The sequence below is a fragment of the Bactrocera neohumeralis genome, chromosome 6 (assembly GCF_024586455.1).
Source record: "Bactrocera neohumeralis isolate Rockhampton chromosome 6, APGP_CSIRO_Bneo_wtdbg2-racon-allhic-juicebox.fasta_v2, whole genome shotgun sequence".
Classification (NCBI taxonomy): domain Eukaryota; kingdom Metazoa; phylum Arthropoda; class Insecta; order Diptera; family Tephritidae; genus Bactrocera; species Bactrocera neohumeralis.
This window is the reverse complement of record NC_065923.1, coordinates 4,429,726-4,452,426: the sequence shown is the minus strand read 5'-3', so window position 1 is coordinate 4,452,426 and position 22,701 is coordinate 4,429,726. Positions and strand designations below refer to the sequence as shown.

At 34.3% G+C, this 22,701-nt stretch overlaps 1 protein-coding gene across 4 annotated transcripts in view; it reads right to left on the bottom strand.

The window, feature by feature from the left end:
• Positions 1-3: 3 nt before the first annotated feature.
• Positions 4-22,701, bottom strand: part of LOC126762452 (zinc finger MIZ domain-containing protein 2) — a 65,022-nt gene continuing 42,324 nt past the window's right edge. For 3 of the 4 annotated variants that reach the window (XM_050479192.1, XM_050479191.1, XM_050479190.1), the window contains exons 2-12: positions 14,014-14,461; positions 13,221-13,487; positions 7,529-8,223; positions 7,230-7,348; positions 6,952-7,084; positions 6,667-6,880; positions 6,254-6,588; positions 5,600-6,175; positions 5,412-5,529; positions 4,974-5,315; positions 4-4,514 (exon numbers count right to left, since the gene is read on the bottom strand). In XM_050479192.1, the coding sequence (XP_050335149.1) occupies positions 4,383-4,514; positions 4,974-5,315; positions 5,412-5,529; positions 5,600-6,175; positions 6,254-6,588; positions 6,667-6,880; positions 6,952-7,084; positions 7,230-7,348; positions 7,529-8,223; positions 13,221-13,487; positions 14,014-14,448 (3,366 nt within the window). In that variant the 5' untranslated portion in view covers positions 14,449-14,461 and the 3' untranslated portion in view covers positions 4-4,382. Of the gene's footprint in view, positions 4,515-4,973; positions 5,316-5,411; positions 5,530-5,599; positions 6,176-6,253; positions 6,589-6,666; positions 6,881-6,951; positions 7,085-7,229; positions 7,349-7,528; positions 8,224-8,323; positions 8,597-13,220; positions 13,488-14,013; positions 14,462-22,701 lie in introns of those variants that run through there. The other variant, XM_050479193.1, reaches the window with a different exon arrangement.

Here is a 22,701-nt window from a genome sequence, read left to right as displayed (position 1 = left end):
TCATAACTTTTTTCCGTAATTCTTTTATTTTCATCTCATGTCATTCTTAATATATCGACTCGCATTCTGCGCAATAATCAACACGCTGCCACTGACCATATGCTCGCTTACGCTAAATTTAATTTATTTAAATATTTTTAGTTTTTTTAATATGTACACAAATATGTTTTAAATACTTATTCGTTTATTTTTTGTTTTGTTTTTCTCATTACTTTCTTGTTATTTTTTAACATAAATTTTGTAAATCGGCATATTGCTCGAAATCTCTGTGCATTTTTATTTATAATAAAAATCACATTTTGCGCATTTTTGTTACTTAATTCTTATTTAAATATTTTGAATTGTATTTTTTTTCTCTTTTTCATTTTTATTGTAATTTGCTTCTATAAACAAACATACATATATATAATGGATCCTTTTCACCGAGCAAATAATAAACCTTGTGCTAAGATTGTGGCAAGCAGATTTTAGCATAACTATATGTTACTAAAATTACTTGATTTATTTAGCATTATTTTATTTTTTAATTAATTTTTTTCTTAACTTTTTTATTTTATTTAATTTCATTTTATTTTTGTCTTATTTTTTTGCTATGCTTATTACATTTTTTGAGTTTTTCAGTTTTGTTTTACATTGAAACCACTACTAAATTTTCATTAAATATCTTTGTGTTATTATGTGTTTAAGATTTCTTAAACGTTCATGAAATTATAATTTTTTGTTGAAATTATTTCTTATGCATTTTTATCATTTTTTTTATCTGTTTTTAATAATTTGTATGTGAACTTTTAATAGATTCTTTTTTTATGTATTTTTGTAATTCTGTTGAGTTTTTTTTTATTGATTTTATATTTTAAATATATTCAAACATTATATAATTTTATATATTTAATTTATTATTATTTTTATGCTCCGCTCACAATCACTAGTTTTTTTTTTTCATTTTGAGGGAAAAGTTAAGATTCATTTAACTAGAGAAGAGTAATTATGTATGCTTTCTCATTATTATTATTTTTTAATTAAATTTATTTTACCATATTTTTTTTTGTTATTTTGCTGTGAAATCTTTCGTTTTTGTGAATGTTCAAGTAAAACCAAATTATTTACAAGAAATATTTTTTTTCTTAAACAACTGGATGACAAAAATATTATTATTTTTACCATTTGCCGCCCGCTAAAGAATCGGAAAATTAGTAATAATTAAAAAAATAACTAATAAAGGGTATTTTAATATTTTTTGTTTACTAAATTCGGTTTTTCATTCATTAAAAAGTTCACGTATTCGTTTTTAAAAATATCAAAATACATATTTCGCTTTTACCAAAACTTTTTTTTATTAATTATGTAAGTTTTCGCATATAAAGAAGAAATTTGTCAGATTTTCAATTAAAAATATAAATGAAAAATTAAATATTGAATAAAAATGAAATTTGCAGGCAAATTTAATAATTTTATAGTTATACAGTAAAATTCGAAATTTTCTGAAAATTATACAGCGGGACTACTAAAAAATAATCAGTGTTGTTGTTATAAGCATACGAATTATGCCAGACCAACATACAACAACCACAACGCGGCCTTTTAGTGTTTTTGCTGTTCTGCTTCGGACATTTTTATTGTTGTTTCATCTAAAATAATTTGTTTTTATTTGTTTTGCTTGGCTTGTAAGCAAAATTTAAGAATATTTCAAAAGTGCGCGCAATAACTCGTATAAAATCCGCCTGTCAAGTGTTTCTGTTCCGATTTGTTGTTAAAACATAAGTGCAAATGAAAAGAAAAATCACAATTTGTTGTTGTTTTTAATACTTTTTTATTTTTGTGTACTTTGTATCAATTTCAATTCACTTTTTTTTTTAAATATATTTATATGCCATCATTTTTTCACGCAAAATTATTTATGTATGTATTTACAATATTTATGTTTTCATCAAATACCGCTGTATGTATGTATGTATAGCTACATGCACATAATATGTATTTAAATACTTTAAGCATATTATTTAAGTTTTATTAGATAGTTTTACTTTGTCACTACGATTTTAAGGTTAAATATATATATACATATATGTATATGTATGTATGTATATATATTTCTTACTGCTTATATTTTTTACACACATACATTTGTGTAACTTATCAATTAGAATAAGATTTTCTGCTGCTTAATGTCTAGCACAAATTAAATTCAATATTCTTTTGCATACTTTTTGTTGTTGTAGGGATTTTATGATTTTTAAAATTTTTTATTTTATTTTATGATTTTTTCCGTTTGCTTAGATGATAGTTTTTAATTCTGCTTGATTGTTAGGATTTTAAGTAAAACTAAAATGCATACATATATATTTATGCACATATTGTTTATGTATGTATATACGCACACTTAGAGTTTTAATTTCAGCAATCATATATGTATGTATGTTTGTATATGTGTAGATGTATATAGAAGCATATATCAGTATTTACATAGATACACACATACATACAAATTAGTGATGTGCTCCTTACTACTTATTTACCGTTTTAAGTAACTATTTACATATGTATGCGTTATCTTTTATATAAGCATGTATGTGTGTATATAATTTTTAATGCTACAATTAATTAAAAAAATGTTTATTAAAATTATGCAACAATTGAATTTTAATTTTTCTTTTTTGCTTTTGTTTTTGTTTCTTTTATACTTTGTCACCTACGCTACGACACACACGCTTCTCAATTTTCGCACGCGCTCACACTAACACACAGCAAATTGTTAAATGTAAAGTTATTAAGCTTATTTAAATATATAAACACACACCTACAAATGTGTATATACATAAGTATGTGTGTAATTATGCTGCTTGCATAGTGTCTGCACATTTTTTATTTATTTTATATTTAAATTTATTTTTTTTTTTTATAATATACACGTAAATTAATATTTTTTTATAATAGTTACTTTTTATTTATTTCTTTATTTAAATTTTATTTTATTTTAATACTTTGTACAATGGAAACATTGAAAAATGTTTGCCCTAACACATTCTTACATATTTCTTACATGAAACATCACTATTTTCCGTTCGCAATTTTATATGAATGTCAAAGACGTAAAGATTTTGTGTAAAAAAATAATTTAAAAGCGCAATTTTTGTTGGAAACACGCGTATAAAAAACTCAAATTTGTATATACTGTTCAACAATTACATGTGTATAAAAAAAAATATTTAAACTTAATGCAGGCAAAAAAAACAGTTGCTTTTGTGTAAAATAACATTTTCCTGCTCAAAGTAACTATTTTTTTGTCAGGCGCTGTCAACTTTTTTTTAGTAAATCCGTCATTTGTAAAGCATGAAACTTTGTACATTTAAAATTTATAACGAAGTAGTTTTTTTTACGGTTTAAAATCACATTTCATTGTTTTTGAATTATTTTAGCATTAATTTATGCGTGTATTTGTTGTAACTTTAATTATTTCTTTTTACATTTTTCACACCAAAGCATTGTTTCTTTTTTAAGCAGGCAAAGTGAGCTTTAAGCTTTCATGCATCGAAAGCTTTCACTGTTGGAGCATTCATGCATCGAAAGCTTTCACTCCTGGAGCTTTCACTATTGGAGCTTTCATAATTCAAACTTCATGCAAACATTGTTTTTAAGGGAAATTTTGGCGAAAAGGTGCAGTCACTGTACAAGGTTGCCTACCAAAAAAGCGCGCTAAAGGGTTCTATAGACTTGTCACCGCAAAGTTCGTGAATATTCATTTTTGCAATTGCTTTTTTGCTGCATTTAAGTGTGTTAAAACATTAATAATACTAAGTATATACAGCTCGAAAGTTAGCTTTCAAAGAAATTGCTATATTTTTAATTTCATTTTAGTAATTTTCGTCTATATGCTTGTTGGTGTGTTTGTTGTTTCATAAAACACTGCTCTAAGCGCAACTACTGCAAGTTCATTTCTACTTAATTTTGGTAAAATTTGATTTTCGTTGAAAGTTTATAAACAAAAAAATAAATATGGCAATTTCATAAAAAATTTTGCATTTTTCTCTCTAAACTTTTAAACTTTGAATTTTTTCATTTTATTATACTCTGTTTTCGAAGAAACACCAAATATTGTTTATTACTCTCGTACAATATGTATAACTGTATGCCGAGGTATGTTTTTGTTATTCTTCGTAAGTGGAAATGTTACGACGAGTTGCCGCCCGATTTATTGACTTATGCCGTTCTTTTGATACCCTGTTGCATCTTATGTATTTATGTATGTACACGTGTCACATTGGTGGTTTGTGTTGCTAAAGTTCTCACACCTCAACGCTTTTACGAGAGAGTTCGCTTTGTTGTTGTTAGTTGATTGTTGCGGTTTGACATTTCGTTTACAACAGCTCCTTCAGTAGATGGTCTCAATCGAATAACGTCGAAAGTATGTCGTCATTGTTGTTGTTGTTGCTCGAACCGCTCGATGGTGGCGTATTCAGATCGGGTTGTGGATCCAAGTACGACAGAATTTCCATGGGATCAACATCCGGCAGCAACTGAAAGTATTGAAAGATGACGATTTTCAGTTATTTTGTTTTTAATGTCATATTTTTCAATATATCTGACAGACAAGTAAGCTTTCTGAAAGTAATTTTTGAGATTCCTAAGCTAAAATTTGTAAAACATATCTGAATCGCTATTATATATATACAGCTTTAATGCCGTCATGTTTGCCTATATTTACAAGGTTTGACTTTTCTTAAAGAAAAAGGCCAGTTTAAACTCAGATCTCTCTCTCAGATGCTCTCACACTCTCACGCTATTCAATATCTAATTAATTCCTGGAAGTTGTTCAAGTTGAAATTTTTTTATGTGACACAAATAGTTGAAGATCTTTTAAAACCTTTACACAGTAAAATATCACGAAATTGTGAGAAGAACCAAGGCTCACTTATTCTCAACTACCAAATCTAAACATTAATAGCACTTTATTTATAGAAAGTAATTCCACTTACATTCAAGTCTCCGGAACCGTCATTGTTGTCCATATTCAATTCCGCATTCAAATCCGTTTCGTTGAGATTCGACAAGCCGTTCGGCTGTGAGTTGATTAGCGAATTTATTATTTGCTCTTGCTGCGATTGCTGGACTGACTGTTGTGAATGTTGTTGCTGTTGGTGTGATTCATTCGCACGATTGGATGCAGGGCCGCCGGGTTGGCCGGGTGTGCCAGGTGTTTGTGGTGAGGAGTTTGAAATATTCGCATTGGGTGTCGATGGCTCGTTATGCGCCGAGCTGACACTTGGTGGACCGCCGGGCGTCATCGGGTGCATTGGTGTGTGCGGCGTGTGAGGCATCTGTGTAAGAGGAAAGCAGTGTTTAGTTATCGAGTTATGAATTATTGTACACTGATTTGTTGTCTTCCATTGATAGTTATGCAATACAATACTCACTTGATCTGTTAAGCTTTTCTCCATGGCGTTAAGCTGGTCCAGAGAATTGGCTGTGTCACCTGCATGCTGATCGGCGACGCCAACGTCACCACCGCCATACATATCAAAAGGACTGCGTCTGCAAGATTAAAAGTGGTTGTAAGTTAGGATTTCTCCGTTACACTCAGTCGTTTAACAAAGAAACGTACATTTGACCAGCGCCGGGTACATTGGGCGTGCCCGCATTCATGTCGTGTTGCATGTAAGGACTCATCGCCTGCGAGTTGTCCCATGGTGACATAACTTTTGATTGATCGTCAAATGTGTTTTCCTGTTTAATGGTGGGTACATTGGGGCCACTCAGCTGACCGGCCATCTGGCCTACCATCTGAGCACCCATTTGTCCGGGCATTTGATTAGGCATTTGACCGGGCATTTGGCTTCCCACCATCTGACCCATTTGTCCTGGCATCTGACTTGGCATTTGACCGGGCATCTGTGCGCCCATTTGCCCTGGCATCTGTCCACCCATTTGGTTAGGTGCCTGGCCGCCCATTTGTCCTGGCATTTGTCCGCCGGGCACTTGACCAACCATCTGTCCTGCCATTGGGCTGGGCATTTGCGCCGACATCGCAGTGAGTGGAGAGCCTTGATGAATACCTTGCGCCGCACGCCAATTACCACTCGAATCGACAATGACCTCGTCCACATCCGTGCCATTCAGTTTATCCAAAATGGCCCAGACATACTGATCGATCTCTAAGCTTTCGGTTAGCGCAGGTTTACTGTAATGGAGATGAAGTTTTAGCGAACGAACTAATATAAATTGTAAAAGTATTTGATGGAGATGATGAGATACTCACTTGCATTCTGGACACCGCCAGGCGCCACGTTCGCAATTCATAAGCAGATATGCCTCCAGATCGAAACACTGGATATGCTTGCACTCGTGTCCTCGCGCAGGCATGCGTATTCGAGACTTCATGATCGGACATTTCAATGAGATCTTGGTGCATTTGGTCGCTTCCATGTTGCCAGCGCCGGGTTCTAGTGGGCCGTTGGTCGTTGAGCAGACCATGAAGTTGCGTTTGATTTTGGCCACACAATGATCTACGGGTAAGCAGTTGCGTTTGTGCAGACTTTGGAGTACATGCCGCACAGAGGGTCGATGGACTAGCTGCAGCACGAACAAGTGGGACTGTGAACGAAGAAGATTAGCGATTAGACATATAATCAAACATATATAAAAACTGGAAGGGAGAAGTAGAATACTTACACAACAGCAGGAACTAGCGGTTAATTGCAGAGTATTGCGTCCGGGTTGACATACCGCCTTGAGATATAGCGGCCGCAATGCTTGACCCGTCTTCTCGGAGCGTTCAATGGTGAGGGGCGTAGCATTGGCAGATACTGTTACCGTGTGCGGCCAATTTGTGTTCATCTGTCGGTCATCTTGGTGGAAGCATTTCAACTGCAGCTCAAGATCGGAGCTGAAAACAAAGAAGTAAATAGACGATTAGGCTCTGAAGCGGGCTTATGTGTTCAGAGGAGATTGACTTACCGACACATGAGCGTATTGTAGACATTCTGCTTCAAGTGAAATACGTGATTGCTGACGGAGAGATTGTGCAGCAAGCGGAACGGTGGAAGTATGATGCCATCACGGACGGGGAATGTCAGTCGCATCTCTTCGCCTACAAATCCAACATTATTGTAGATTGTGCGATGGTATGAGTGAGCGTGTGTGTGTGTTTGAGGAGGATTTAAAAAAGTGAAGAGAAATAGAAATGCGTTAGAGAAATATTCTCTACGTGCTTTGTGTTTCTTTTGTCGACTTACAGTTGTCCATAATTGGTTTGATGTCTGGATTCGGACTGATGTATGGAACGCTGCAGGCAGGTGTTAATGGCGGCGTCGGATTACCAGGAACTGGGCTGTGTTGGTAATTTTGCTGGAAACTACACAGGGAAATAAGAATTCAATAAATCTTTATAAACTTGCAAGGCTATGGCTGGATAGCGGGAGAATTGGTAGTTTGGCATATAACTAAACGTTGGACTATATAGAAGGGACGAAGGTTGTGGATCAGAGGATTGAGGGAAATTGAATAATAACACATTATAATAATTTGTACTCACCCTTGATTCTGGTACATGGAACCGGTATTCGTTAGGGCGCCCGGACCAGCCGGACCCATGCCAGGACCACCAGCACCATTTACGCCTGGATAGTATTGATTCTGTTGATGCGCCATAGCGGCACTATAACCGCCTGGGCCTTGTGGCATGCCACGTTGCATTGCGCTCACACCGCCAGGACCCATACCGCCTGGACCCATAACACTTGGGCACATTCCACCAGGACCCATGCCACCGGGACCCATGCCACCTGGACCCATGCCACCAGGACCCATACCACCTGGACCCATCCCACCCGGACCCATGCCACCGGGGCCCATACCGACTGGACCCATTGCATTAGCTCGAGCATAGCCACCCATTGGACCGCCACGGGCATAGGCGCCCGCTTGCATAGGTACTGGCACGCCGCTACCCGCTTGCGGATGCATCTGTTGGCCATAGTGTTGCATGCTCATTTGCGGAGGAACATTTTGCATCGACGGATTACCCATGGATGTGTAGCTGGCTCGCTTCTGCGCCGCATGCATTTGTGCGCTGGGATATGGTGTGCTGCGTCGCGCATAACCACCGTTCGCCATGCCTTGCATTTTGGCCATAGGACCAAGGCCGCTCATGGCCTGCTGCTGCTGCTGTGGCGTCATCTGTGGACCGCCACCCATACTCATGTTCTGCATCTGATTCATTGGGTTCATCTGTAATGAAGAGTTTAAATTTTAGTTTAAATCACTTAAATGAAGTGCAGTGAAATCTTATAGAACTAAAGTCAGGCGGCTTAGTTTCAAGGATGCCTACACGGAAGCTATGTTCACTGTTTATTTGTTTGTACTGCGGTTGAGCATTAGCAACGGCCTGATTTAGTGGAATGTTAAGTTCGGAGGACCAGGGCCGCATGTGACTACAATGTGTACCATCACATTCTTCAGTAAAGGGAACGGGCTCACTTAGAATCTCCGTCAGATTATGACCAGCATGCACAGCATCTAACGGTTCTGAAACCTCCGGAGGGCTTACAGGCGCCTCGGTTGGTATTTTAGCGGCCTCATTGGCCATTATAAAAGTTGACTCGAAAAGCGTTTGCGGGTTCCAAAAAAGTTTAACACAAATATGCACTTATAAATTTCAGATTGTAGAAAATTTGGCACGTTCTTTCAAATTTTGACTCACAAATATGACGACCTCAAATTGTATGCTATGCTTGAAATATTTGTGTGTGAATATTCTTAGAAAAACTTCGAAATTGAAATAACTTATGTAGAATGAGTTTATGCTTAACGAATGTTCAAGTAGTAATGAAGAACTACCTTATTATAGGGTTAGATAATACCTCAAGGGTCTGAATTTGCTGAAGCAGCTGAATCAGCAGATTTCTGCATAAGTATTTCAGCATCGATAAGTGAAAACATTGTTCCAATTGATTAAATGCATAAATTTGACCTCATAGAGGCCATTTCAAGCTTTCGAAAGCGCCTAACTTAGACACAGCAGCAAGGCGCAAATTATAGGACTGTTTTTCTGTTGCATACTTTTGTAACTGATGTAACTATCTATTTATAAAGCAGCCGTTGCTAAGTACCTACATATCTGCCTAGGTTCATAGATACATATGTACTTGCGTTACATGGCTCAAAGGTACATAGATATGAACGCGTGACAGCTGCAGTGAGTGCCCACATAACCTTCACTGTCCGGCGAATGTGTCACCGCAAATCGCGCTGCTCATCAGTAGCTCTTCAAAGGCGCAGCAACTGCGCATGCGCACACGTTTTTTGCGATTTTCTCTTATTTCATTGTAACAAAAGCATTTGCGATTTATTTTCCCTTTTATTAATTGCGATTATTTGCTATAAAGTTTGTTTGTACTTTTTTATTGTTGTATTTTTTGTTTTTGCTGCCAGCAACGCGTTCGTTGTCGTTTTGCTTTCTCTAAGTTGAATTATGTGCATATACACACACACATATACATATTCGTATGAATATTTCTAAGCATGTAAGCTGTTGTTGTTGTTGTTCCAGCAATGAATTTAATGCTTTTTATTTAATTATCTTCGCTTGCTGCGAGCGGCCAGCCAGCGCTTGCGTGTCACTGCATTCACCAGCCGCAGTCCGGCATATGACGTTTAAAACAATTAAATCTGTTATTGAAATTATAAGTGAATAGAAAAACCAAATAAAAACAAAAATGAAAGCACAAAAAATCATCGAAACGGGAATAATATGCAGAAAGGAGGGGGGGAAATATCCAAATCGGTTTGCCTGAGAAAAGTTGCCACTGCACAGCAATTGCCGTTGTGACATGCGATTTGGTGGTAATCATTGCTTCAAATGCAGTCAGTCAATACAACGCAGTTAGTAATAAAATTTAAAAATTACAAAAACACAAACAATTATGGGTGCAAAAAAATCTACATGAGCAGTTGTAGTCAATATGCGCTTTTTGCTGCTCACACACAAGTCATTTGCATATCCAGCGTGCATGTGTGTGTGCTTGCAAGTTGAAATGCATGCAGGAATGTTGAGACGTCTGAAGTTCAACTTACGACAAATGCACTTCGCACTCATCGGACGTTTTTACAATGCGACAATATGACAGTAGTAGTCTATGTAAATATTGGCATAGGAAGGTGAGAAGTGCAGTTGCCTGCCAATACGTGCGTGCGTACACATGTTTATTTGCACTACAAGGCGTTGAGGTGATGAGCACAGTGGGCGAGAGTGGTGAAAATTAGAAGATTTTTAAAATGTAGAAGAAATTAAGGAAACTAAAATAAATAAGTAAAACTTAATTTAATAAAAGCATATAATTTTAGTTCCAAAAATTATAATTATATAAAAATATAATTATAATAAAAATTAAATTACGTAAAAAAAAATAAAAATATTGTAAACTATTAAAAGCAATGCAGATAAAGTAATTTAGAAAAAAATCACAGTTAAAAAATATAAAATAAAATTTTGAGGAAGTGTTAAAATATAAGACATACATATAAATTATATAAAAAAATATATTTATATAAAATATTATATATTTGAAATCAAAAAATTTAATGTCACATAAAAAACTATAAAAATGATATTTACAAAAAACAATAATGAAAAATAAAATGTTAAATATATAATAAAATTAAATGTATGTATTAAAAAGAGATCAAATATAAGTAAAAATTAAGATATACAAATACATACAAGTATACAAAAAACTAAAAAATATACATTAATTTATATAAAAAAAATATTTAACATAAAATAGTAATTTAATAAGAAAAATTAGAATAATTGTAATAAAAAAAATTATAAATAAAACTGAATTTTTACAATTATTTTGTTGTATAAAAAACTATTATTTTTTTTTATTTAAAAATAATAATTATAAAAAAACAGATATTAAAAAAAATAAAATATTGAACATAAAAAAATGTTGAAATAAATACAATATTTTAATGTGTACATAAAAAAAGTAATATGTTGTAATAAACTAATATAAAAAAAGGAAAAAATTAAAATATACAAAAATTAATTAACTCAAAAAATTATACATGAAAAGCCAATTAGAAGAAAGAAAAAAAATTAAATTAACTATAATATAATTAAAAAAATAATATAATTAAAAATAAAAAATTGTGGGGAACTAAGTAAAATAAATTAATTATTGTAGAAAGCACTAAAAAGCTTTTTATGTAAAAAAAATTGAAAAAAAAATTATTTCTAAGCAAAATAAATAATAATAATTAAACATGATATATGGGAAACTATATAAAAACATTAATTTAACTTAAAATTTAAAAAAAAAATTTCAAATACTATGTAAAAAATAAATAAACTATATATTTGAAACACAAAAACTTTTTCTGAATGTAATAAAAAATTAAAAAAATATATATTTATAAACAAAATATTAATAAAAAGTTATTAAAAATAAAAATTATGTTAAAACAATAAATAAAAAAATATAAATTTTACTAAAGGGCATAAAAAATATTTACGCTCTGTGTAATTAAAAATAAATAAATAAGATAGAAATAACTTAAATAATGATAGTTAAATGAATACATACATACAAAATAAAATAGAAAGTAGAAAAAAATGTTATCAATAAAATTTTTATCTATATTACTTCAACTCACAGCCCACACTCACTGCGCGCACTTCAGTCTTCTCTAGTGCCCTCAAATCCTTTTAAGACCAAATGTAGCAACTAATCTTTACACTCATTACACAAGTCTCAAAATATTTATATATATTTTATGGCACAGCACACACACACGGCATGATTGTATTTACAGCTATTATTGAAATTACTTTACAAGCATGATTTTTCAACTTTTGCATTCACGTGTTATTAATGCGAAACAATTGAAAATCTGCCGCGTGTGCTTCGTTACTTTACGAGTGAGAAGCAATAATGACAGTAAACATGTATGTTTGCGCAATATTTTTAAAATAAATCTTAATGCATTCAGTATTAAATGCATGTCACACACACACACACACGCATAAATGCATGCAAATATAGAATATTATGCTGTTTGATTGCCTGTGGCACATGCAGTCACTTCGGTTGTCGAAATGAGTGTCAACAATATTAATGTTAAATATAACAAATATAATGACAGCAATTATTCGACTAATTTTACTACAAATTGTAGACAAAACAAGAAATCAACAAATCTCCAAAGCGTAGCCTGTGGCGCCTTAAGCATTGTGGTGCTCAGAAGCGATTTGCATGGAAACGAAATGCTCGGCTCAACGCCGCGCTGTGCATGCACTTACAGCACGAATGTACGCGCACACTTGTGTTATTGTCTGATCGATTTGGAATCGCTGTTATGTAAGGGTTATGCAAGCGCTTTTAGCTAGTGATGTGTGCATATGGCGGCCGTAATCACGCATTTGCCGCCACAATCTATTATAGCAGTTAATGATTCGAACAATTCGATTTCTATTTTAATATATTTTTGTTTTTATTCTTTTTTTTTTGTTAAATTGTTGTTGGATTATGACAGCATTGGCTGGCGATGCCTTGCGGCTTTGCTGTTTGATATTCGTGTTATTTTCATTAATTGTGTCATTGATCGTTTTAATTGTGCGCCGAGATGTTGAAGCTTCCAGCGATGAGTTGTTGCAAACAGCAAATAAATCTACTATGATTAAATGCACAACAATTTTGCACATAAATTCAATTTTTTTTTATTTTTTTTAAAGCTAGCAAAGCGCTTGACCAGAGAATTGACACACATTAGCACTGACGCATCATTGCTCACCTTTAAAGGCATCATAACTGATCAAATTACATTAAAAATTGCGCCACTTCCGCTAATTTTGATTGAATTTGCCACATGTAAAAGCCAACTTTTAGGCGCTTACAGTAAGTGATTGATTTTCAGGCGGCCACATTGTAAAGTGACCTTAATATAATATTATACTGCAGGCCACATGCTTTGATGCGCATTCAAGGATAATAAAAATGTCTAGCAGAGCGCCACTTAGATTAAAATGAAAACAACAACAGCAAAACGGCTGCCTTAAACTCATCCACTACGGGCCACATGCTGCGCTGGCAGCTTAGTTGGTTGGCTATTACTCTCACATCCGGCGCCTATGCGCCTTCAATATGGCGCTAAACTACACAATCATTTGGCCGTGAAACTCGGAAGGGTCAAAGCAATACTTTTTTTGCAAAAACTTCACTTACTTGATGCCTAGATGGCGCTATATTGGGATTGCCATTGGGGCCGCCACCACCGCCATTGTATGCATTCATGTGACCCATTTGCATGTTGGAGCCGGCATTCATGTTAACATTTGGATTGCCAGCCACTTGGGAGGCACCAGCGCCACCGCCAATGCCGCCGGCGCTATTCATATTGGTCGCACTTGGACTGCCGCTGCCGGTTGCACCGATGTTGCCATTCATGTAGAGATTTTGCACATTGCCACCATGCATTTGATTGGCACTCATCTGTAAGAGGAAGCGAGAAAAGAGTTGTGTGTGAGAGATAAAGTAGTGAAAATGCATTAAAAATGTAATTTCTCATTTATATGTTTTCTGACTGGGTGACAAGTATTAAAAATATGCTTGTAAATTTCTTGGTAAAATCATTAAATCTAAAATTTTCATGTTGCTCTACCTCGTCCGGTAACTGCATTTATAGTATAACCTGCTTGTGACAAGCTTTAACGCCTAAAAGCAAGCATTTCATATTGAAATGTGACAAAACGAAAAGGTGGCATACTTTTAGGCTCATATTTACTAAACTATTTTTCACGATAACTATTTGTATACAAAACAATTTTATACACAATGATAAATAGAGCTGCCCTGAATTGAAGAACCTATTTTCTAACGTGCACGTGCGCCTAAAATCACGCAACGCCTTTTCAACAAAGTCAACTAATCTATCAGCATAGCCTTCGCTTGTCGTTTAGCTTGGCATATTTTTACTCTCTACACACACACACAGGCTGACCACGCCTTCCTTGCTTACCTGCCCATATCCACCGGCCATGCCGCTCATATTATCCATCTGTTGTTGCTGCTGCAGACCACCACCATTAGCCGTTACCATATTACTATAGTTGCCGTAGCCGCTTGTCGTAAATTCCGAATTCGGGCCAAATGTATTCTTTAGTGTGCGCAATGTATCGGGCTCACCCATGGAGTACTGACCGATTGGTGGTGTGATGCCATTCTGTGCGCCCGCCGAGTTGTATATGGGTGGATAGTTGCCGTATGTGTTATTATTTTGTTGTACAGATTGTTGTTGCTGATGCTGCAGCTGCTGTTGTTGCGCTTGCTGTTGATGCTGCTGTTGTTGTTGTTGTTGTTGCTGCTGCTGCTGCTGCGTTTGTACGTCGGGTAGTTGTGGTGATATCTGGCTCCCGGAGGCTGGCGCCCTCGAGGAGCCGTTGCCGGCGTTCATTTCATCATTTTTTCTGCAAAACAAGAAGGGAGAGGAAGTTGTAGGTTAGAAATTTGCGATATTTGAGAGTGACTTTAAATACCTATGTATGTAATTTGAATATTTTTAGATGCGGCTTGGCATAACTTTAAAACGTAAATCACTAAAAACAATATAAGAGTTACGTTTTCATTGTCACTACCGACGTTGATGACGAAGCTGCTCGTGCTGTGCACTTCTAGGTCTTCGCATTTCCGCCGAGCCGCGTAAAGAGAATAAAAAACTTTCTATTTTTAGCCTATGCAAATTCGTTAACGACGTAAAACTTAGCATTGACATGCGACATTGACAGGAAGCAAGTATTTGAGTTGCTAAATAGCTGCCAAATTGTAGCCACCCAGCAGGAAATCAATTGCTTATGGATTGATTCCCGCAAAAACTTTACAATAGTTCGATTTAATATTCACATGTGAGTTTTAAAGTTTATTTTGAATTTAGAATTCATATTTTTAAATTTTATAATAAATATTTTATAAATTTTTTTCATATTAAATTACTTTTATATAAAATAGTAGTATAGACATTTCATATGCTTAAAATAAGACCCTAAGCAGTTGATAAAGAGATCAGTGGATGAAGTTTCCTACAGGGTATTTTCCTGTAGGCTGAAAAGACGTATTTTGAATATATGCATCTTGGAACTCATTAAAATTTTGTTTTTTAGTCTAGAATTTTGAAACTGAAGCAAGCTTGCTATTAAATATTTTTTATTTATGAGGCTTTTACGCATATTATGCACATACATAAAGGTGTAGCTGCCTAAAAAAATAAAAAAATTGTGGCTACAAAAATAAAGGTGCGTTCACACACGTGCGGCCAGCAGGCTGTACTACAGCACCTGTCCTTCGCTGGGTTTCCTGCATGTTGCATACATAGTTACACATATTTCTATATATGTATGTATATATGCTATATACTAGCATGTAAGTAGATATACTACACATATTTGTATGAAAAATTCATTAGCAGACATCTGAGTATAAGTTTAGGATATATTTTTGTTGTTTTTGTTTCGCTATAAAATTTCTTGATGTCGCCTTTCTGTTGGCCTGTATACGGTATTTATCTCAAGGATGAGTTATCGCATGAAATTGTCGAAGCAAGAAGGCAAAGGTGGATGAATACGAATAAGCCAGCAGAAAGACAACCGAAAGACAGCCGAAAGTAGGTGCAGGTATCCAAATTGAGAAGCAAAAACAAAGCGCAGAAATATGAAGTAACTAAAAAAAGACCCGAGTGTAAGCTGTACTTGTAAATAGCTGTATGTCCGTATGTACATACAGGTGTATAAAGGCGTACTTGCGCTCATGTAGACACTTGTGTGTGGCTACATAAATGGCGCGTGTGGCTGTTGACAAAGCAAACAAGTGAGGCAGCGGCAGCGAAGGAGACAACAGCGACTTAAACACACACATGTATATAAACATACAACAACAGTTTAGTACATCCACATATTTTAGATATTGCAATAAATTCGGCCTATATGGCTGTTGGTGAGCTGCTTGTGCATCTGCTTCGCGGCTAAGCGAAATATTTTCTGTGTTTTGGCATTCTCGCTGCTGTCGTTTACATGCATGTATACTTATTTATTTATGACAAATATATACATAAATATTTAAGCATACAAGTGACTGCGCAAAGGTGCACACACAGGAAGTCCATGCTCCTTTTATGGCTTAAGCATGCAAACATGTGGATCAGCGCCAGCACACAAAGCGGTTGCTTCACGGAAAACAAAAAATGGCAGCTGCAGAGATGTGTCTGGTTTACAGGAAAAGGTGTTTTTTCTGCGAAACTTAGCTTTTTGCTTGTTGTGTGAACCCAAAATTATGCGTTGGTAAGCTTTGTGGTGAGAAATATTTATTTTTTGGAATTTAATATAATTTCAAAGCAAAGTGTAATGCAAAAGAAGATGATTTGTAGTTTTGTGTTAATTTTAAATCATAGCTACATAAATGCATAATTTTTAGTTAGTATAATGAATAACTTTAAAACTTTCGCAAATTAACGGTAAAATACTGGACGGCTACTTTTTTTTTGAAATTTGAAGAAATGATAATTTCAAGCATTGGAATGTTTAAATGTTAAAATAGTAACTAGTTACAAACTAGTGAAAAATTAACTAGTTACGATTTTGTGTGCTTAGTGTTTTAATTTATTAATTAAACTAAAAATCGCACATTAAATTTGAAAATGCAACTAGTTCCGGGGTACTCCATAATGGACCAGTTCGTATTGTAAGTAAATGCAACAGCAAAGCAACTTTTCTCGAACTTATAGTACAGGCAAAGTTGTATAAATAAAACATTTTAACTAATAATATTACAATAGTACATACATACATACATACATATGTATATCTGACATAAATTTTTCCATGAACATACTATATTTGTTTGTGCCACGCATTCCATCAAACCTACGCATGCAACACACTTAGCGAGTCCTTTTTGTGCCACCAGCATAAAATTTAATTATTATTTTTTCGATTTGCTGTTTTGCCACCCACAAGCATTTCGCTCGCCGTTCTTTAAACTAGCTTCACGGCAGTCGATTGCGTTGCTACAATAAATGCCAAATACGCACATAGTATATAGTATACAAACACCAGCAAACACAAACATAGCATGCATGTGTTGGTGAGAAGGTCAACGGCGGCGCGGCTATTTAAGGCGGTGGGCGTTTGCCAGCAGAAAGCTCCTTGCTTGACGGACTTTGAATTTCCATTTTTATTCAATTTTGCTTGTGGCGCGCAACAAGGCAGCCAAGGCGCCAGCGCGCACTTTACGTGAACCGTTAAATAGTCAGTTAGTTTGGTGAGCGGGGTCCATTAACTGGCGAAAGAGAGACAGGCGGAGGGAGGGCGGTAAAGTCAGGCAGGCAGTCAGTCAGTGGCAAAGTTTGCTGGCGCGAGACCACCTTGACATAATTTGTGTCTTTTGTGTAAACTGTATACTCGTACATACATACATATATATGTATGTATATACATAAATATATACACAAACATATGTACTGTGTGATTATGGCAGCGGGAGGAGGTGGCAAGTGGCATTTAAAAATGGCTCAGCGCCACATAGAAGTGTGGCAGCAGCAACAACTTATGTATGTGTCTGTGTATACTTAGGTATGCCTTGTTGTGGGCGCTTGTGTCGTATGCTGTCGCAAAGGTCATAAGGACACCGACAGCTTGCCGTTGCTGACATTGCTGTTGTCATTGTTGTTGCATTCTATTGATTACAGTTGTGTAAAGCTAACGTCTTCATGATTGCCAATAGCTTGGAACTGCAATACTTAGTTATATGACGGCAAAGTTGTACAGAAAGCCACCAATACTGTTAAAACTATATTTTCCAGTGAAATATAATCATTTTTACTTTCGATTTCCATATTACGTTATTTTCCAAATATTTAAATATTTGTGGTATACATATGTGTTTGTGTGTGCATGTGATTCTGTGTGAGTGCAGCATATAAGAAAATTAATCAATTAAAGGCAAAGTAAACTAAAAGCGTTGAGTTCGCGGTTGTGTGCCATATGTATGCATATAAGTACATACATACAAAAATACATATGCCTTGTAAATGTGTATACGAACATGTGTATGTAATTATTAGCATGATCAACTGGTATTACCGCCATTAGTAGCCATATTTTCATACTTTTATAAAGACATCAATACATACACACAACCAATACATACATATGTAAATATATGTATATGCGTATGCATAAGTATGTATGCTTGGAAAGCCAGAAAAGTCAGCGCACTGCCACTGATAACTGCATAAATATCTGTCATAAGTAAGCGCACAGTGTTTGCTGCAGAAGAGTGGGTGGCAACAACAAGAACAAAAATGATACATATGCAAAATTTAAGCACGTATATTTATCTACATATATTATATACTTATGTACATACATATGTATGCATTCGATTTAACGGTACTCTATGGCGTTGTGTGTGGCTGACATCAGTATTTATTGGTAGCTTTGTTTAAAATAACTGTGTTTACTTCGAAACCACTTTGCCTTTGCGTCAAGCGTGAAATTTGCATACCAACATGCACACATATGTACATACCTACATATGTTTAAATGCAACTCTCATTGAGGAAATTTAGTACTGCCTAGTTTTTAGTACTATTAGCTGGTATAATCTGGTAAAGAAGGTAACGATATTGGAAAAAAAATATTTTTTTTTTATTTTGTATATTAATAGTTATAAAAACTACTTTTTTAAATTTTTTTTAAATAAATTTTTGGCACCTTTTTTTTTATGAAATACATTTATTTTATTTTAGAATTTTTAAGATTTATTGTTATATTATTTTTTAAATTATTTTTTTGTATAGTTTTTGCACTAATAGTTTTTTGTACATTTTTTAAAAGTTTGAATTTTATTTTTCGTTTATTATTTTCTTCAGTTATTGAAGAAAAGTTTTTTGAAATAAATATTCCAATAATTTTTGCTATACAATAAAAAAATTATTAGAAATAATTATCAATAAAAATTGTTTTTGTTATAAAATTGCTATTACTAAGTGAGCAGCCGTCTACAATATATTTTAAAAGGAATTAAGACAAATTAATGCAAAATAAATTGTTTCAGCAGGCTCTTAAGATAATCCACTACCAAAAATTTAACTCAAACAAATCCGCAAACTCTTATTTATGTATATGTATGTATGTATGTGAATGTGCGCATTGAAGATTTACGATTGCAGTCAAAAGCTTATTTTATTTCATAAAAATGTCTGCGAAAAGCCTTAATGTCGCAGGCTAACCAAATAGCAAAGACAATAAAAAAATGCGAAAAATTAAACGCGCTCACATACGGTAAAATATATATGTATGTATTAGCACATCTCGCCACGACAAAGGCGACGATAACGAGCCGAAACAAATCACAGAACACCGAAGACATACTATATTCTTGCAAGTACTTGCGGGCATAAATTTGCAAATATACATACAAATGCACAAGCACACATATAGAAATGGTTGGCGAATTAATTTGACGTATAACGAGCAAACGTAAACGTACACAAAAATATAAATAAACGCGACAACAACAATAACGAAAACTGTGTGGTGTGTGTTGAATGAGAGTAATGGGGTTGTGGTGAGGTTCGGTGAGCCGATAAACGATCGCAAACGGACAAGTAAATTTGAGCGCTGATTTCGCCATATCATATGCAAATACCGACATACATACATACGTACATATGTATGTATGTTAGAGTTTGTGTTTGTATGTTAAATTTGCACTGATGGCTGGTGTATGAACCAAAGGTAGAAATAATTAAGTATAACAAAAGCAATGAGACTGGCAGGCGAATATATGCATATACATATATTTATATGGTACATTTGTAAGTATGTGCAAAAATACATATTTATGTATATTGCAACAAAAATATGTAGCAGCATAAAGCCAAACACTGAGAAAAATAAGAAAAATTATATGTGAAAGAAAAAAATGAAAACTTTTATGAAGCAAAGAGAAATATGTATAAGTCTGTTTGTAAACGCTGTGCAATGAGCGCGAAATGGGCACACGACATACAACCATACATAGTATCTGCACACGTTTTGCATACATATGTATTTGTTTGTATGTATGTATGTAAAATTGTGCTCGCTTATGAACAGAATGCGCATTTGTGTGAGTGTGCAAAAAGCAACGACTCAAATGAGAGCACCGGCGCTGTAGCATAAGCAGCAACAACAACAACAATAACAAGCGGCTACTAAAATGGTGACGAAAAATAACAATAAAACTGCCAATTGTTTCGAGTCGGCATTAAAAACAATGAAAGCAATGGCGGCATACTTCTAGATGTACACACACACACGCATTCATAAAAAGCCACATACATACATATGTATGTATGTATGTATGTAGATGCCATGAAATAGCAAAAGAAATACATATAAATAAGGCCGGAAAGCGTGTGGAATGACGGCACAAAAGCATTGCGTACAACCGATTACAACAAAAACAGCAACAACAACAGCGAAAACTCAGTAAGCTTTTGAAAAAGTAGTAGAAGAAGAAGTAGAGGTAGAGAAGGAGGAGAGGTTGAGGTTGAAGTCAAGACAGTGTTGCGAAAAGAGACTTCGGCAAACTAACTGTAAGCCGCAATGCAAGCAAATATGAGTTTATTTAACGCTTAACATGAAGAAAGCACAAACAACAACAGTTAGTCATTTTTGCTGTAAGGGAATAAGTAAGTAAGTGAGCGGCAAGCCCATAAAGCAAAGAAAGAAGCAACTAGCGGCAACAATAAGAAAAATTTGCAGAAAACCAGCAACAACAATAGCTATGATTGGACAAACACATACAGATGCGCAAGCATTCATAAGCGCTTTGGCAGCAGTCAACCGCAAATAGAGCAGCTGTGCGCTCCATAAAGCTGAAAATGGAGCGTTTAACTGTGTAATTATATGCGAATACAAACACAACAAATGCCAATACAATTACAACAAACACACGCAGGCTGCCGAAGTGACGCGTATGCAAAATCAGTAAGCAACAACAAATAAGGGCAGTGTGAGGCAAGTTGCATTGCTGAGCACAGCTTTTCAACAACAGCAACAACAAGTGTACAGAGACCATTGGCCTGCCTGCCTCGTAAGGCGTTATGTTGGGTCCATGCCCGCACTTAAGCAGCGATAACGCTCAATATGCGTGCGCTGTACATCTCATGAATGCGGAGTGATTGGCCGTTTGGCGACGGCGAAAATGTATTTGCCCCATAATACACTGCTGTGAACTGCATTGAACTGAATTATGGCGCATAAGTGAAATACATATTTATAACAAAGTATGCATGCATGTGTGCATTTTCGTATGTGCGTTGAACAATCAGCGATATGCTTGAAATGCTCGAAATAGCGAAGAGCTCGAGATTCGTTGCGTATGACTAATCAGCAGGCAGACGGAGTGTAAACACGAAAATGCGCAAAATAATTTAATAAATTATTAAAAAATTAATAAGAGGTAATTATAAAAAAAAATAAATAAATTTAAATAAAATTAAGAAATAATAAGCAAGTTAATAAAAAAATAAAAATTAAAAAAAAAAATATATAAAAGAATAATTGATAATCTATACTGGGGCGTGCTTTTCTGTACTCTAGGAGATATTTGCGAAATTAAAAATGCACAAAAATTTGCAAAAGAAATATCACGTTCAATTTATACACTTTAATGGCATTTATAAGCTCTTTCAACTGATTTGTGTATTTATATTTATTTATTATGTGTATGTGTGTGTATGTTGCACTTTTTTATCGATTAACTGCGAGCTCTGATTGTGTACATAGGTGAATTAAGGATTTTATATAGTTTTAAATGCAATGGCGCTGTGATTTTTGGCTAGATAAATACATACATACATTAAATAAAATTAAATGTAATAAATTTCCAATACATACATATATGCAAAAGCGTAATTTTATCTACAAATGCTTGCAGATATGAAAAAATGCTTTCAAATCAGATAAATTTTTCTAAAAATATTTGCTTTATATTTGTATAAAGACGTGTACATGTATGTATGTATGTATATGTATGTACATATACATATATATGTATATGTGTTTGTATAGCAGAGATAATTAATTTTTCTGCCAGTGAATATAAATATATAAATATTTGACATTAAAGAATTTATGTTGTTTAAAATATTTTTGATATAAATACATACATATGTATGTACAAAAACAGTATTAAATTTTATGCAATAAAATAATCACTTTTACTTTGAGAAAATCTTAATCTTTTTATTTACAAAAGGAATATTATTACATAAAAATATGTTTAATATTTACAAAAAAATTTTATTTTTTTTGAAAACTATTTTGAAATTTAATATTTTATAAAATTAAAATTGTCTATTTGCAAGCACTTTTTATATTCTGAAATTTTCTAGCAAATAGAATTTTTCCAAAGATTAACTTTTTCAAATCGTCTAATTAGTTCTTACTTATTTACATATTTTGTCAAGCACTTACTGTGCTGTGACTTAGCACTTTCAGCTGGCATGCGTGTGTGTATGTGTGCTTATTGTTCATTTATATATGGGCACTTGCGTACGTTTGCCCATTTTGGTGATCGATTTGATTTTTTCGAAGCGTTTTTTGCAATACATTACCATATTATTGCGCTGTCGACAAGTCAACACGTACGAAATGTGCTGTGACAA